General features: G+C 35.7%; 1 protein-coding gene across 3 annotated transcripts in view; it reads right to left on the bottom strand.

The window, feature by feature from the left end:
- Positions 1–3,749: 3,749 nt before the first annotated feature.
- The window catches only part of LOC106950585 (glutamate receptor ionotropic, kainate 1-like), a 32,048-nt gene continuing 20,946 nt past the window's right edge, over positions 3,750–14,851 (bottom strand). For 2 of the 3 annotated variants that reach the window (XM_015037532.1, XM_015037534.1), the window contains 8 exons: positions 12,551–12,667; positions 12,167–12,370; positions 11,846–12,069; positions 11,405–11,523; positions 10,424–10,641; positions 9,542–9,764; positions 7,461–7,711; positions 3,750–4,277 (listed from right to left, as the gene is read on the bottom strand). In XM_015037532.1, the coding sequence (XP_014893018.1) occupies positions 4,110–4,277; positions 7,461–7,711; positions 9,542–9,764; positions 10,424–10,641; positions 11,405–11,523; positions 11,846–12,069; positions 12,167–12,370; positions 12,551–12,667 (1,524 nt within the window). In that variant the 3' untranslated portion in view covers positions 3,750–4,109. Of the gene's footprint in view, positions 4,278–6,527; positions 6,697–7,460; positions 7,712–9,541; positions 9,765–10,423; positions 10,642–11,404; positions 11,524–11,845; positions 12,070–12,166; positions 12,371–12,550; positions 12,668–14,851 lie in introns of all 3 variants that reach the window. The other variant, XM_015037533.1, reaches the window with a different exon arrangement.

Raw genomic sequence — 14,851 nt, 5'->3', positions numbered from 1 at the left:
TACTTTAACAAGACATACTTTATTATACTAAATTTAATACTTCTGTGACAGTTGTTTCATCAATTATTTGATCTTTCAAAGTGCATCTCTTACAGTAACATGTCCATTAATGAACGTAGTACTCAAACACATAAGACTTTTTTGTTTGCACTGTAGTGTCTGTAGATTTCTTGTCAGGGATTAAATTGTAGTTTTCAGTGATTACAAAAGTCAGTTTATAGACTATTCAATCATTGACAAGTGCAATCTGTTTTATTTAAAACTCCAACCTCTGGGACCTGATGTATGTTACTTTTGTGCTGCAACTTGCAGTTGGATCTGAAGACCTTTTGCAAATCAACTAAATCAGCATAATAATAAAGTTTTTTGATGGAAAGAATGGTTAGGAACCTTTTGTTAAGTCTTGCAAATCTTGCATCCATAATCAGAAATAGATTGCTAGCATTTAATCTGGATGGGAGCTGTGCCAGGAAAAAGCCTTTACCAAGATCAAGACAGTGATTAGCACAGATGAATCATAAAAGGATGGATCATACCACAGCAACTGTATGTATGTGAGGTGCAGAGCACTGAATAGAAAAATCTGATGCAGCCTTTGAATCATAAAGATGTAAATGACATTGGTGCTCCAGGGAGCTCAGACCTTGCTGTCACTTTTTCATGAATTATGCATTTTATAAAATAATACTTCAGCATGATGAGTGTTCACTTCACAGAGGATAAGGTGATCGTTTCCACAGCTCTATGCTCCCTGGAAAAGTGACTGAAGTAAAAAAAAAATAAAGGATTATGGAATGCATGAGAAAAAAAAAAAAAAAACACGTGGCTGCATTTATATAGCTCTAGATTCCGCTTACAATTAAAATGTTTGCAGAAGGTCTGCTATCCTTAACACAATTATTATAAAGAAAGTTGTCCATTCAGCTAAAGAAGGAAAACGCTGAAACATTCAGCCACTTTAAAACTGCAGTAGGTCAGCAGTAGTGATCTTTCTCTGAACTCAGTTTTCTGCTGCTGATCGATGCACAATGATTCACGATCTGCTGAATCTAAAACGGTGTTAATTGCCTTCTATGTTAGAAGAGCATTTATCGTAGAATGAAAATCTTCACAGGAAAAATAATTCATAACAGAAATTAATTATACATTTGTTGCAAAATCTACAGCTGACTCTTGCTGCTACTGCTGCTTCTAATATATGAATTGATGGTGTCTTTTGAAATTTTCTTTGCTTAAAGAAAAAAATCCAGCAAGTTTTCTTTCAGATGGATGAAGTAGAGCGCTGTGAGACGACTGATGGGAAATTTTGTCATAACCTGCCCTGGCTCTAAACTTCTGCCCTTCTGTGTCCCTGACTTGCCTGGTCTGTTCCTTGGTCTTAATGATGCAGTTTGGTGATGAATCTTCTCAAACACATCTGAAAGGCATTTAAAGTTATGCTCATGTTGAGAATAAATTAGACACAGGTGGATCTGATGTAGTAATTTGGTTACATTTAAACATGGTTGCAAAAATGTTTGAATTTAAATTTCTAAAAGTAAAAAGGGCTAAATAAAAATGCACCTACACTTTTTATACTGGGACTTGGAAATAATTCTTTAAAGATACATGTAGCATTTGAAATTTTGACTTATGAATTCGGCTTTTTTACAAGACCACTTCACATGCCCACCAGCAGATGGCAGCATTGACCCTGAATTATTTACAACTAGGACTTCAAGCACTTGGAAAACGGGAGAGACACATTGAGGGGAGCAGATGGAGATAAAAGATACTCTACTCTTCTGAAAGCCTCCTCCTCCTCATTTGTCTTCATTGACAGGCTGTTGACACAGACCTGCCTTATCAGCCTCAGGGAGTCTTCATTTCATTGTGATGGATGGGACACACCCAGACATCTGCCATTTTTTATGCTGCAGTCATAGTTGAAATTTAATTCTCCTGTTGTTTGTACAGTTGAAAACGTCACATGCTGATACACAAACTGAGCCTGACAAGTCTGAAGGATCCATAATAGAAATGAGATTTTTCTCTACAGTAGATTTTAATATGGAATTTGATTTCATACAACAAAGCTATTAATTTGGAATAATGTAAATTTTACCATGCAGGGTTTTTTTTTTTTTTTTTTTCATAAGAACCATTCTCAAGTGAGTGTTTTCTGTCAATCTCCTCTTCATCGCTGCAGGACTTCTGCATAAATAATCTCTTGTTTTTGGATCAAGACCACAAACAGGTAAATGCCAGCATCCATTTGAAGTTTCTCCATCTGAACAGCAGAAACAAGTAAACTATTTTTGTGTGTGTGTTTATTTCAAGACCAGTGATGCTGTCAGATTTTTCCTGGCATAAATCTCACAGGGATAAAGCATGTAAAAAAAAATGTAAACATGTCAATAGTGTCCGTCAGGTAACATGCCCACTACAAAGATGGACAGGGATTCTTGCTTAGTAGAGCAGAATGCCAAGGTCAGAATTGTAATCCCTGGCCTTGTTCAAGATGGATTAGAGGAAGATAAAAAAAAAGAAAAGAAAAACTGCCTTTGGTTTTGATTAAGATTCATGGGGTTAGGAGATTAGAGGCAACCAAATGCTATTACACAGGACTGAGCCCAATCCCTGAACTAATCTAAATACAAAAAAAAAAAAAAAAATTGGGGAAAAAAAAGACAAAACTCATTACATGACGAGATTAAGTAAAGCATGGTCCAATTCTTTTGGGAGGTGTACAGAACAGTCAGTTTACATACAGGCACGTCAAAGTAAAAAGTCTGATTTGAGTGAATTAGAAACTATCTACACAAGCACTTATTCCAGTTTCAATGTCACTCCATTAAGTGTTTGTCCCATTCTATTTTGTATTCAGAAACCAGTGACAAAAACTAATTCATATAAATAAAATATAATAAAAAGTTGGATTTTCATTAAAGCAAAAATAAAAATACGCAATTGAAATACTGGTTATTTTTCTTTTTTCTTTTCTCATGGTCAAAAATGAAACAAAAATGTTAGCTTGATTTTGTTTTCATATTTAAAATGAAATATGATAAAAAGAAAAAAAGCACACGCTACGAGATGACTTGGTGAGAAAAAGGTCGTGCAAAGCATCATCGGATCACTTGCTACTTTTTGTTATAAATACCAGTAAAATGAACACCTATTAATTGGAAGCTTTTTTCTTTACCGGAAATGTGCAGCATATAGAAAAAAAATAACATATAGTATGTGACATGTACAGCAAGCTTGAAACTGAAATAGTCTTCCTTACTGATATATTCACCTTTTCAACACATCAGACGTCATACACTGAATAGGACCTGCTGTGACTGCAGGGAGAAAAGACGTCCCATCAGGCTTTCAAATTTGACAAATGAAGAAAAAAAGCCTGCTACAGTACTCTCAGGTGTACAGGAGATAGTTTTTTTGGAGTGTGTGTGTGTTTTGAGATGCTGAGAATGTCTTGCATTTGAAACTCTCTTTTTACCATTCCCTCTCGCCATCTCACAGCATTGTGGAGCTCCATTTTGTGTGCATGTGCGAGAGTTTCTGGATGGATATCTGTGATGTTGGTTGGAGCGGGATATAAAACAGCAGGTGTGTTCCCGTCTTTCCTTAGAGGTCGTTATCTGCTTTCCCTGGCAGCGCTTGGCTCAGTAAAGAACTTCGCAGGGCACTGGCAGATAAACAAAGTAGCGTGCAAAGACATCACTGTCAACAAAATCAATCATATTTCTGCAAAAACGTGAAAAAACAACAAAAAAAAGTATTTATTTTGAAAATCAGTAAAGCTGCTTCACATTTACACCATGGGATACTTTATAAAGTTTGCAGATTTAACTTTACAAACTGTTAACAGTTAAAGACGAGGGACTATGAATAACGTATAAGAGTTTAAAATTTTTGACACGTGTTGTTTTTACAGGGCTATGATGCTGTAAACTACATCTACAGTAGTGCTTCACACAGACAATCAATCTAAAGAAAAGGGGATGAAAGAAATATAAATATATATATATTTTTGAACTTGTGTCTCACAAAAAATTTAGAGAAGATAAAAAGTAAGTTAACTTCAGTCTGATGTAAATTGCATCAAGTTTTGGATCCAAGCCTCAAGCGCTGGAGTCTCGTCTCCCTCCGTCCCTTTTTGCAGAGCGTTTTGGCTGACAGAAGATGCAGGGGGACCTCGTTGCACTTTGAGGTCGCGACCTGCTCCGGACACCTTTGTAACACTGCAGGGATCTACCCAACTCCTCCATCACAGCACCAAAAGACGCACACTGTCAAAAAAAGGACAATATTTTATCGTTTTTTCATGTTAATTAATTTTTCAATAACAACAATCCATGGTAATGATAAATATTGTTTGATATGTAACGTGTGTAATGAACTGGCATTAATTTAAACTTAGACTAAAGCTGCAGCTCAATGTGAGCATGTAGCCGATTAAAAAGAAAAAGACTTGATCAATTTTTACTTTTTTATCTTTTTACATGAAAGTTAAATGACTCATGATTTTTTGTTTCCTCATCACAAAATGTACGTCTGCTGTGCAACATTTTAAATCAGCAAACCAAAATCAATTAGCCAGTTAATGATCTGGTAATAATTTGAAACGATCAAAGGGATGGAAAGCCTCAGGCTTATTTGGAGCTGGAGAATATTAGATCCCATTAAAAACACATTAATCTTCAATTATGTATCTTTTCTTTATGTTTTATTCTTCTTCGGCTGGTCTGTGAAACATCATCATTCATAGCACAAAGCGTTTCTTTTATCATCTGTTTGTCTTTACGTCCAAGGCCGACAGAAGATCTTTCATCTGTAGGCTTTGCCAAAGGCTTCCCAAACAAACATGCTATCTTTAGGGATTTTCCATGAATACCAGTGACTTGTAGCTTCAGTAAAGAAAACTCATCTTCTATCAAACAAACAAAAAATGTTTGAACCAAATTTATTCCAGTCTATTCAGTAACTATTCTCTAGAATTATATTTGTTTTGGACTCTTAAGAATAGTAGATTTTCCTAATCCAGTTTAGTTCAATTATTGTTGTGCATAGCATATAATTTTTAAGTTTTCTTCCTCTGTATATTTGGTTCAACATATTTTGCTATTCAAGTTGTGCATCAGTGACAACAGTTTAGCTATTTGACTGTCATTCACTCTGCCATATGGTCTACCATTTCAGTTTTTGTAGAACTAAACAACTTTTATTCTAATCTTAGATTCTTCAGATAATGTTTTACCATTAAATTTAGCACACACAGTTTCCAGGTCCATGGACACTCTTCCAGTGTGTTATTATTCATCAGCTGCAATCCATTCTATTCCTAAATTACCTGCAAATTCATTTCTCGTGTTTAATGTAGCTTTTGAGTAGTTCCATTTGCAGGATTTATTGTACCTTATGCTCACTATCGGGTTTATTTTTGCTGTTTACTTTTAGAGAAAAAAGGTTGTTGAACCTGATGAAAAACAAAATATATTAAGTAAAACGCCATCAGAGTGCCTTCTAAAGGTATTCATACACCTTGAGGTTTTTTTTTCTCCATATTTTTGTCACATAGCAACCAGCAATTCCATGTTTTATTTAGAGTTTATGTTATAGATAACAAACATTGTAGTGCATAATCTAGAAGTGGGAGAAAGAGATTGCAAGCATTTTAGACATTTTAGCAAATAAAAGTCAGAGTACTGTGGCATGTATGCATGTTCAATCCTTTTTGATTCATGCCTAAGTGCAATCCAGTGCAACTAGCTGCCTTCAGAAGACAAGTTATAAATAAAGAATGTCCTCCTGTGTGTAATTTAATTTCAGTATAAAGCCACTATTCTAAGAAGACCTTAAGGGGCTCCTTGAGAACATTAGTGAACAAACAACATCAAGAAGACAAAGGGGAAAAATCGGCCGTTTAAAGCAGGGTTAGTTTGAAAAAGAATATCCCCAGATAAGAACATCTCACAAAGCACTGTTCAGTCCTTCTTCTGAAATTAGAAAAAAGTATGGTGTACGTGAAAACCTACCAGTACATGGCTGTGCACCTAACAGACTGAGTAAACGGATGGGAGGATAATGACTTCTTATGTGTCTCCACAATGGGTCCAGCTTACATATGGAAGAAGGTTCTTTGATCAGACAGGATTAAAATGTTACTTTTTGACAAAACAAATAATGCACATCCTGAGCACATCATCCCCACAGTAGAACACGGTGGTTACAACATTATGATGAGGGTTAGTTTTCTTTTACCACGAACCAGGAAGTTGGTCAGAGTTGACGGGTGGATAGATGGAAGGATGAATTCAGGAAAGCATTGCACATGTGGAGGCACACGTTAAAGAATAAAGCTCACATGAGTTTTTTTTTTCGCAAAACAAACCAAACAAAAATGGGTCATTAATTAGTGTGTTGAGGGTAAAAGGGTTAAAATCAATCACAAATCAGTAAACCTGTGATTGCGTGTGACTGTAAGGTCATACTGGGATATTATGATGTGGGACAAAGGGAAGGTCATCTGGTTTACAAACCTATCGTCTACAGCGAGTATGAGTTGTGTATGAGCTGCCATGGCTAGTCTGTGTCATCCCCCAGTAGCCTGCCGCTCTCCAGATCATTTGATAAAGAGCTGCCAGAGGAGGAAGTGGAGCCACGGCGTTGGAACTGACGGGACTGCATCCCGTAAAAGAAACAAAAGGCCTGATGTGAAAAAAAAAGAAAAAAAAAAGGAAATAAAATGGATGGAGGAGAAAACACACAAAAGATAAACAAACTTAAAAGACAGTGGAGATATTTAGATAAAAGCAAAAATAATAATAAAAAAGCTTAAATACACAAAGTTAAAACAAACAAACAAAAAAGAAATGAGGCTGAAATTATGATGCGAGTTCAGTGACAAAAAAGTAAAAAAGTGAAATACATCTACTTAGAGTTAGTTTCAACATAGAGTTGAAACCAAGTAATTATATACATAGTATTGATAAGAAATATACATATTTTTCATCACTGTTTAGTTTCACATAAGTTAGAAAATAAATGGGCTGAGCTGAAAAAAATGTATGGAAGCATATCAAATCTAATTAATGTGTGAAGCTTGTGAAAGGACAACTAATTGATAATTTAAATCATTCAGTTTAAAAGGAAAAAAGTTTAAAAAAAAACATCTCTAAAAAGAAAAGTTTTACTGTAATTACTGTGGCATTTGGCAAATAGAAATAAATTTGGTAATTGCAAGACATTTTGTGTATCTAAAATTCAATTTGAATTGAAATTTTAGATACACGCTGTATCTAAAATTTCAATTCAAATGAAGAGAAGTGATTGGTTAGTTCTGACATTTTTAGATTGGAATTTTTTTAATCAGTCCATTGTCTACTGTAACATTTCAATCATTCTTTCATATCTGAATGTTACTTTGCACTCTTGGATTCTTCAGATGAACAGTTGTGCTGTTCTTCACTCACCTCCTCAATGTCTGCATTCCTTCTGGCCTTGTAGATGAACTCTCCAATTGCGACAAAAACGGAAAGCACCAAACCGGCAGCAAGAACAATGAAGATCCCACCAATGTTCTCCACACCCAAAGCGTTGGCTTCCTTGTTGTCCTCCTCTGGGCAACCATTGCCCCTCCACCACTTCTCCTTCATCATGTGTAGCTTCCCTTCCTCCTGCAGCTGGAGGATGGCGATTGTGATTTTGTCCCTGTAGGGGGAGCCTATCAAAGAAGACACAATATTCACAGAATGATTATTAAATTATTGATTTATTGTTTACCTTTTCATATTCAACACTTTTATCCTCTTAATTACACTTTACAGCATCATATGAAAACAATGTTTCGGTAACACTTTATTTGAAGGGGGTTGAATAAGACTGTTATGACACTTTCATAAACATGATATAACACCTGTCATGAACATGAATAAGCCTTCATGAATATTTATGACTGCTGTCATAAAGCGTCATTCGGTAAATTATGACACTTTTAATACAAAGTTGACATTATTCAAAATGTCTTTGTTATGACAACTTGACATTAACCAGGTAATCATTACTGTTTAAACTTTACCTTTAATAACATAAAGTTACCTAATTTTTAAAGTGCAATCAGTAATACTTTTATAACAAATTTATAACAGTAATGATTTCTTGGTTAATGTCAAGTTGTCATAAAGACATTTTGAATAATGTCAACTTTGTATTAAAAGTGTCATACTTTACCAAATGACACTTTATGACAGCAGTCATAAATATTCATGAAGGCTTATTCATGTTTATGACAGGTGTTTATGACAGTGTCATGTCAGTCTTATTCAACCCCCTTCAAATAAAGTGTTACCAATGTTTCTAATGGTGTTTGATAAGCATTATTTAGACCTGATTTGCATAGAAGTCCTGTGCAAAAGCATGGCCAAATTAGTTCCAAAATCAAGTTTGGGCTTCAGCTTTCAGTTCTGCCTGAATTACAAAGCTGTAGGTTTTATTTAATCCTGCGGTGCTCATTATTTTCAGCACTCGTGTACTTTTCCGGCAGGGAGACAAGCATGAGAGCAGCAAACAACACAACAATTAACTGCCTCATCAACTAGGCATGCTGGCATGAATGAAAGCTGAGTTTGAAGGTGTGTAAAACTGTGCAAAGCTTGTCTTATTTTCCTCCTAACGATTACTGAGAAAAGGAAAACTCAGAATAGATCTTTCAGCGTTGGTTTTTGGCATTTTCCTGTCTTTTTCTAATTACTTGGTTTAAGGTCAAAAAATATTTTAGAGGCAGTCTTTCCTCTTCATTATTCCATGGCCCCATATCATAATGTTGCTGCCGTCTTGATAAACAGCATTCTTATGTTTGAAAATCATTCTTGATCTACATCTGTAAGTGGGCAAATACTTTCTCCCCACAATGGAAGCATTTTGTTTTAAAATAAGCAATTTTACAGAGAGGAAGCATGCTGACTCTGGATGTAAGATGTACTGGTAATTGGTCAAAACTCTCTTCATCAACAAAGATGTAAAATCTGTTTCACTATGAACAGTGACAATGTTTCACTAGTTAATAACAGGCTTGCTTCTTGGTGACTTATTCCTTAATAATACTTCCCTTTTCTCTATGCAGTTATTGTTGGTTGTAAATGATTTATCCATTATAGAAAGACGTCATTTCACTGTGAAGTTGTTAGAAATTAATTAAGTCCTGAGAAGGAGGAAGCCAGCAGCTTCAGAGGTATGTCACCTGTTTTAGCTGACTTTTGCCATTTAAAATGGCTCAAAATGAAAATGTTTATAGTAGGATATACAGCAGATAAACTTTCCCAATACCGACTGTTGTTGTGGTTGGTGCAGTTTTGTTGAGCTGACCAATATGTATTTCTTATTTTTGACTATCTTGGCAACTGCAGTGACATTCTTTAAGGCAAGTCTTGAGATTTTTCTGAAATAACTCTAATTCCCTGTTAGATGTTCACAGTTTGGAGTTTCCCACAGATTTGAGTATTATTTAATCTAATGAGTGCTAACAAATAGGAAATGTTGTTTTAACTCCTCTTACCAATAGGTGTTCCTACTCCGTAGCCCTTGGAGTCTATGAGCCCTCCGATCTGTGTAAGGTTGCAGTTTCTTTGGCTGATGTACTCGATGCTAGTGGATTCCATCAGCATGGCATAATCAGTTGTCAGCACACGAGTGATGCCTTCCTTGTTATTCTTCACTAAAGCTGTTTTCCTGCTGCTCATAAAAGCCCACATCTTTTCATAGGTGGAGATCTTTGATTTCTGAAAGATCAAAAAGAAATGTGAGCTGATAAGAAACACAGATTTAAGGGAAAATCTAAGTGGGCCTATCAATTATTCTAGATGCACATGCAGGATACATGCCACGTGTGATTAAGTAGATTTGATGTGCAGCCACAAAATGTGAGTAATTGTAAAATTACAAAGTGTATAGCTCATTGTGAATGTCTCTTCTTGCTCTGCCAGAGAAAATGGGACAGCTGTGTGGTAAATCTCCCCCGGCTGATTCAATTTGTTGAAGCCATCCACCCAGTCAGCTTCTTCCCATAGAGGCAGCCATAATCACTGGCTGCAATCTGGGAGGATAAAGCTCAGCATGAATCAACCCCACTGAGCCACAGCATGTGAGGAGAGGTGAATGTTGTGACGCAAGAAAGTGACAGTTCTACCGAAGGACACTATTACGGTTCTCAAAAGGCTTGAGTCACCTCTCTCTTCTTTATGTTTTAGTTTTTTCCAAAGAGCAGAAGACCAGTCTTAACTGGTCTCTGAGCAACATTTTTCCAAGAGATAAAGCAATGTTGATGAATGCTATATTTATACCCGAATATGCAAGTATGGAAGCTTAATACGTAATGTGCAAAAAATAAAATTTAGCATTAGCATTAGCATTTATTATTTAAAAACATCTCAAGTCTTGCCTTAAAGAATGTCATTGTGGAGCCGTCCCTCACTGCGCCGTATTCAATCCTTGTTTGTTTGGCGAGGTCGTCTGCAGAGTCGATGGGGGCATCCATTCTTTCAACTGTCAGGAAGGCTGCCAAGTTGGCCGTGTAGGAGGATATGATAATTAAGGTGAAAAACCACCAGATACCCCCAACTATACGGGTAGACAAAGCCTTAGGCATCACTTCAGAGCCTGGAGACATTGCAAGAAAAATAAAGAAAGTTAAATGCAACCTTTAAGGGTAAAGATTTAAAAGTGTGGTAAAAGTACAACTGGAATGGAGCTAAATAAATGTACGATATATATGAGCATATTCAAATTTTCTTTCCCTCTCATCATGGTGCTCATTCTCACTTTAGAAGTCAATAGTTGACTGAACTAAATGTATGATGTGTAAACAGGTCATATTTTCTTGGTAAAACTCACTACTGATGTGCGCCTGCTGTGATATAATATATATAATATAATATTTAACTATGTTAAATGTAAAATTGTCAGAATTTTTCCTTTAACACCTATAACATGTTTTTTTTTATTTTTTACATTTTGAATGGTACTTTCTGATTGTTTGGTTTTTGTAGAAATGTTATTTAAATGTTTCAATATGGCAAAAGCACAAATTAAATAGACTTATGTCAAAATGGAGGATAAACAGTCAGAAAGTTTTTCATATGACTGTATATTTGCCGTGTAAACCTAAAAGAAAGAAAAACTGCATGTAATTAAACAAAAATAATTATTACATTCTCTGATGCGCTGACAAGCTATCAGTGCAGCCTTCTTACACTGGTTGTTTTGTGTATTGCTAGTCATCTATTGCTGCATTTCATACCTACATAAGTAAAATGTCCAAATCATCCAACATAAATCTCACAATGTTTAAAACATGACAACTGTAATTTATGTCTAGCCCTTTAGCACTGATTAAAAAACACCAAAAACAGGAGATCTGAACCTTGTCGCATTAGCGCTCCAATGCCAAACCAGAAACTGTTGAGCAGGGTGAAGTTGTTCTGTACCAAAGTTGAGGATGGATTGCAGGCATGTGGGTTGTACCACTCATATGGTGTAAACCTGAAAGACAAAGAGTGTGAAAGAGAAATCGCACATAGCAATTGACAGTATGTTAGGCTATAAGTTATGTTTTACAGACAGTTAAATTATGATCACTTCAAGCAATCTATTTTCAGTTTTCACTTGTGTTTTTGAAGATTAGCTGAGACATAAATTGATAAAATGGGAAACCAACTTGTGGCCTTCATCAAAACCTACTGACAACACTGACATTGCTCAGATTCTAACAGTCATGGCCGCTACCTTCACCTTGCATGCATAAATCTGCCAAATCGCGCTTGTAACAACAACCATTGCCACATGCAGCAGTTTAGTGGTTTACCTTGCAATCACAAAGAGCACACAGCTGACCCCAGTGCAGGCTAGTAGCACATACATCCAGATGTCCGGGGACAGAGGGTTGAGGAAGGAGAACACGCCTGGATTGGTACCGTTGGGTTTCCGGTACAAGATACTGATTCCTAAAGTCATGAAGGGCTTGGAAAAGTCAATCACTTTTTCTCGAACGTAAGTGATAGTCAAGGGAGCCACAGCAAGATCTGCGACCTGTTGTTAAAGAAAAAAAAAAATCACATTTTTAGAGATTAATTTTAAAGAAGAGAATAAAAAACTAGCAATGCAGAACAAACTACTTTTCACTCACATGGTCGATTAGCTCCCGGACCATCCCGTTCCATTCTCCCTTATCATTCTGAGCTCCATACTTCCCATCACCCACCAACCGGACTTCATATGTAAAACCCAAGATGTTGGAGAGCTCCTTCAAAAGGTCCATGCAGTATCCCTCATAACGGTCATTTCCAACCAGCTCCTTTTCAGACTTTTTTACCATCACATAAGGATTTTCCTTGAAAAAAATATAAAAATAAACCTTACTACTCAAGTAGTCAATATGGCAGTACTTCTGTGAAATCTGAAGTTTTTGTCTGTCAACCCGAACAGGAATGAGTATTAAATAACCCTCCCTATCTTTTTAAAATCATCCTTCTTCTTCCTGTCATGTTCTGTTATTAACCCATCTTCTCACCTGTATGGTTGTGACAATCAGAGTCCTGTTAGCCAGAGAGTCTGTCACATTGGTATTCTTTTCCCGGTTGGTCTTCTCCATTAGTTTCATCCCCCTGTATGAGTTCCACACAGCCACCTGGAACCACAAACAGGATTTCAGACTCAAAAAATGACATCTGCTGCCTTAATCGAAACATGCTACATGTGACACCTGCTCTACTCAGCGAATAAGAAAGGCAGAAATCTAGCAGAGACTTGTTGAATAAATTGTAAAAACCTGAATAAGGGTGTTATGTGATCACCAACACCTGCATCTTTAAAGGGAATAAACCGGCTGATCTTCTCATTCATTGGTGAAAAATAAAAACATTTTATTTGTTTTGTTTTCAAGGCTAAAGAGAAAACTGGAAGCTGCTTCAGTGAACTGTATATTAATCATATTTTCTAACTCGCTGAAGTGAGAAATTAAAAGAAAAGTGGAGGTAAAAAGATCTAACACTTCTGCATCCTTTTCAACTTTCTCCCTAACTCATTGTCCTAAAACATTTACCTTTACTTGGCTGAGCGCTAATGATTTTTACCAAAGTGCAGAAGCTTTTATGTATTTGACAAAAGATGATATTAAAAAAGAGAAGTAATTCCAAGTGCCTTGGTGAATGGCCTACATTCAGACATTCACCCATCGCCCATAGGGAAACCAATAAATAAAATTCTTGTTGTCTTCTAAAATAAAATCATCTGATCCTTTAGTGATCTATTTGAAAAAAAAAAAAATTTAAATGAGTTTTGAAAACAAGAATTGAGAGCATAAATTTTAATTTCTTTAGCACAAACATGCATTTACACATACAGGATCAGAAGTTACATAATCCCCAAACTGTTTTTATGTATCCTTTGTATTAGGAGTACACAGTAATACATCATTTTCAACCAGCTAGCTTTTGAGTTGACATTTAAAAATTTGCATATTCTTTTATCTTCGATATTAATGCATGAGAAACAAGATGCTGCCACAACCGTAACAGCTGATACAATCTAAGAGGTTTTAAAGTTTCTCCTTAACTCATCCAAACAAACCAATGAATATTTTAAACTTGTAATCCGTTCCTTGTGTTTAAAATGCAGAAATTTACCACTTACCATTCCTTGTTTTTGAAAGGCACTGAAACTGTGTGTTTCATATTCATTTAACACTGGAAAAAATGAAACATATTACAAACTCTAATAAGCTTATTTATGCCAAAGACAAATATGAGACTTTCTGATTGAAATTATAGTATTTATATTTCTAATATTATTTGAACCTCAAATGAATCTTGCATAATCTCATTGGTTAATTTTACTCACTGGAGAAACAGGAGTAAATTATTACAATTAATCAGAATGATATTGTAAGTATTAATTAGCAATGTTGTCAAAATACATGTTTGCCACCTCTAAAACAACAAAGTGAAAAACCTTTTGCCACTTTTCACTGTAAATACGTATCATTCTAAATTAAATATTTTGCAACCATACATACACAGCTCAGTTTGGATGTAACATTAAGGGACTGACACCAACAGGGACAGCATAAGTGAAACACAGGCAGCAGAGTCAGATGGGTTCAGAGGCAATAAAGGGCAACAAGGAGTCTGTTCTCCACACGATCCCAGTACGTGTGAATGAGGTTGGCCACACCAGGCAGTTTAATCCCAACAGTTATCAGATTAAAACAGGCATCTGTCAGATGGATTTTCAACCTCTCAAATCTTCTCAGTGTTTAAGAGCAAAGGGTCGTGGGAGCCCATGACAGTGATGCAGTAAAGTTAAGCGCATTAACTTATTATGCGTCACTGTTAATAAGAACTGGCAATGACAAGCCTTTCTCTTCTGGCATTAAACTCTCTAAACAAAACAATGTTTTTATTCTGGAACAATGGCCTGCTCTGTCAATCACTGCAAAGAGGATGATGAGCGGTGAATGCATCAGTGCCTCTGACTGTATTAAACTGAGATTAAAAGACAGTGCGGTCTTTTAAAACTTCAAGATCTGTACTGGAATTTCATTTCCAAAAAAATAAATAAAAAATACTTCACTCTTTATTAGAATTTGTTCGATTACATTAACCCATAAAATCATAAAAACTAGGAAAATCTGTATTATTTCTGAAATCACTATATATTTTTACCATAGTATTCTGAGTGGAAGTTCATAAACTATCATAGGATATTGCAGAAGACAAGAACAGATTGGTGTAATTAATTGATGCAATTATTAAATTAATTTGTCTTGAACCTTTCCACAACTTTTAAAACCACATACTTGAGAGTAATATAT

Source organism: Poecilia latipinna, unplaced genomic scaffold, assembly GCF_001443285.1.
Source record: "Poecilia latipinna isolate Pla-1442-1.1 unplaced genomic scaffold, P_latipinna-1.0 Scaffold409, whole genome shotgun sequence".
Lineage (NCBI taxonomy): Eukaryota > Metazoa > Chordata > Actinopteri > Cyprinodontiformes > Poeciliidae > Poecilia > Poecilia latipinna.
Note: the sequence above shows the minus strand (reverse complement) of the source record. Positions and strands in the feature narration are given on the sequence as shown.